The following is a 3,008-nucleotide window of genomic DNA, read 5'->3' as shown; positions in this document are numbered from 1 at the left end:
AACAATAACAATAATAATAACAATCAGCTGTGTTTCATTGTTGTCTACAGCCGGGCCTCCGCTGGCGAGGTCCAGTTTGTTTCATTGGTGGAGGTCTGACTGCAGACTGAACATCATTTATCATCAATATACAGAAGGAACATCCTGATCTGAACTCATTGATCGGTATCGGCCGTGTTGAGCGTTATTGATCCGATCCCTCACACAGCCGTTGACTTCCTGTTTGCTGACCGATGTCTCTGTGCAGGAAGAAGACGTCGACGTGGTGGAGCACGGTGGCGGGCTGTCTGTCCGTCGGCAGTCCCACCTTCTTCCGCTCGGGAGCGCAGGAGTTCGGTGAGCCCGGCTGGTGGAAGCTGGTCCAGAACCGACCTCCAACTCTGAGACCTGAGGTGGACAAATCCACTACCAAGACTAAAGGTAACCTCCACCTGGATCCATCCAGGAGCCCTCAGAGGCTTCAGGTGACCCCTGCAGGTAAAGCTGATGTTCTGTTCCCCCGCAGCCGCCAAGCCTGCCGTGGACCCGATCATCACCGTGGAGGGCCTGAGGAAGCGCGGGGCCAGGAACCCGGTGGAGAACGCCATGCAGCTGAAGGAAAAACGCTCCCGCACACAGGAGGCCAAAGACATCCGGCGGGCTCAGAAGGAGGCGGTGGGAGGCTACACCGATCGCAGCGCCTCCTCCACGCCGGCCAAACTGGGCGGAGGCCGCGGGGGCAGCACTGGACGCCGGCCTGACCTTGTCCTGGAGAAAGGTGAGGTCATAGACTTCTCCTCCCTCAGCTCTTCAGACCGAACACCGCTCACCAGTCCGTCACCGTCACCTTCACCTGACTTCTCCGCCCCGGGAACGCCAGCATCTCATTCAGCGACACCCAGCCTGCTGTCAGAGGCGGACCTCATCCCCGACGCCATGCCGCCACAGGCTCTGTTCCACGGTGAGTTACCGACCCACTCCCCAACAGATATTAACATTCCTCTAATGAACTGAGTAGTTTAATCACTGTCGCTCTGTCGATGGACCTGCAGACGATGAGGAGATGGAGACGGAGGGAATGATCGACCCTGGGATGGAGTACATCCCTCCTCCCAGCTCCAACCTCGCCGCCCGCAAAAAGCTCCGCATAGCCCCCCCTCACATTAAACGTGAGGCAGAGAGCGAGGACGATGAAGGCCGTGACCGCGAGGACGACTTTGAAGAGCCAGTTGGACGAGGTGAAGGTCCGTCTCTCTCCACTGGGGGGTGTGTTGGTGCCGGAGGACCTGAGCGGAGGAGGATAACTCATCCTGAGAAAGCAGACGGGGCTGGCGGCGTCTCCCAGACTCCTCGCTTCGCCCTGCTCAGTCTGTACGAGGAGAGGATGCTGCTGCGACGGCTGGACGCCTGCCCGCTGGCCTTGGCCGTGACTCCGCAGGCCAAACGCCTCCACAGGAAACTACTGGTCCGCCAGGCCAAGAGGCAGAGAGGGCTCCCCCTGCTGGACATCGACCGGGCCGTCAGCGCCACCCTCAGCCTGGTGGGAGGGATCTACGGCGCCCAGGAGGGTGGGACACTGATGCAAGGTGGAATTATGGGGAAATACTGCACCAACAGCCAGGAGCTGCGTATCCTCGATCGCTTCCAGGTAACACGGTCTATCTGATTCCTCCCACTGTTACCCACCTGGGGCTGTTGTTCTGCTCTTATAGTCGTATACGGGAACACGCAGCGGTAACGGGTCGGACAGCGCTGAGCGAACCACTGATGATGTAATGTGTTTGTGTACAGACCAACCTTTCTAGCAGGCGGGGCGTCCAGCAGCACTCTGTATCCTTCTGGCATCGTCTGATGGGAGCCGAGGGCAGTTTGGACCAGAGCATCAAGAGTCCGTACACGTCCCGCATCCTGAAACCCTACATCAGGTAAACCGGTCCTCAAACCTTCCCTACCTCTGGACATTTATCATCGTTAGTAATATTAGTATTAGTAATATTAGTAATATTAGTAATAGTAGTATTAGTAATGATATTAGTATTATTAGTATTAGTATTTCTCTGTGTCTGTTCAGGAGGGATTATGAGAGTCGTCCAGTGAAGTTGAGGTTGTTGGCAGAGATCCGGTCGTACCCTCACAGGAAGAACCCTGACTGGGTCCCTGAGCCCAACGCCCCCATCGACTACTGCTACGTCCGTCCCAACCACATCCGATCAGTGAACGCCATGTGTCACGACAGCTTCTGGCCAGGTAGCACAGACTCCTTCTAAAGAACCATCCTACCCTGAATCTGTGGGTCCAGACCCACCGTGTGTTCTGTTCCCCTCCAGGTGTGGACCTGTCAGAGTGTCTCCAGTACCCGGACTTCAGCGTGGTCGTCCTTTATAAGAAAGTCGTAGTCGGCTTTGGTTTCATGGTTCCAGACGTGAAGTACAACGAGGCCTACATCTCCTTCCTGCTGGTCCATCCTGAGTGGAGGAGAGCCGGCATCGGTACCTTCATGATCTACCATCTGATCCAGGTGAGTCTCCCGAGGTCCGACAGTATGGAGACGAGGTCTGGAGTGAATGAGTAATAGATGTTGTGTTTCAGACGTGTATGGGGAAAGACGTGACGCTGCACGTGTCGGCCAGTAATCCCGCCATGCTGCTGTATCAGAAGTTTGGTTTCAAAGCGGAGGAATACATCCTGGACTTCTACGATAAATATTATCCCGTGGACAGCACCGAGTGCCGCCACGCCTTCTTCCTCCGACTCAGGCGCTGAGTCTGCAGCACAGTGCCTTGCTCGAGGGCACCTGGACACAAGCTGCTGCAATACTGACGGATTCTACAGCCAACACGTCAGACAGACAGACGCTTTATCCTGTCTGTCTGAATGTTTCCACAGCAAGAGAACGACAGGTTGTTTCCTGTTTATCAACCGAACACAAAGAAACAATAAAATCATCCAACTGTTGGTTTTATCTGACGAGCTTATAAATGGAAATTAAAATATGTGTGTGTGAGACTCATTTCTGTGTGTGTGTGTGT

The 3,008-nt window shown here is 55.0% G+C and overlaps 1 protein-coding gene across 1 annotated transcript; it reads left to right on the top strand.

Moving 5' to 3' along the window:
• Positions 1-247: 247 nt before the first annotated feature.
• kat14 (lysine acetyltransferase 14) lies at positions 248-2,972 on the top strand (the record flags this gene model as incomplete). Its single annotated transcript, XM_035659696.1, is given in 7 exon segments — positions 248-420; positions 506-940; positions 1,032-1,627; positions 1,771-1,904; positions 2,051-2,226; positions 2,307-2,497; positions 2,569-2,972. Coding segments are annotated over 7 exon segments (1,879 nt in total), but the record flags the coding sequence as incomplete, so codon positions are not given.
• Positions 2,973-3,008: the final 36 nt, after the last annotated feature.

The sequence above is a fragment of the Morone saxatilis genome, unplaced genomic scaffold (assembly GCF_004916995.1).
Source record: "Morone saxatilis isolate NCDOM2014 unplaced genomic scaffold, NCSU_SB_2.0 Contig17, whole genome shotgun sequence".
Taxonomy (NCBI): Eukaryota; Metazoa; Chordata; class Actinopteri; family Moronidae; genus Morone; species Morone saxatilis.
This window is presented reverse-complemented; position numbering and strand designations above follow the sequence as displayed.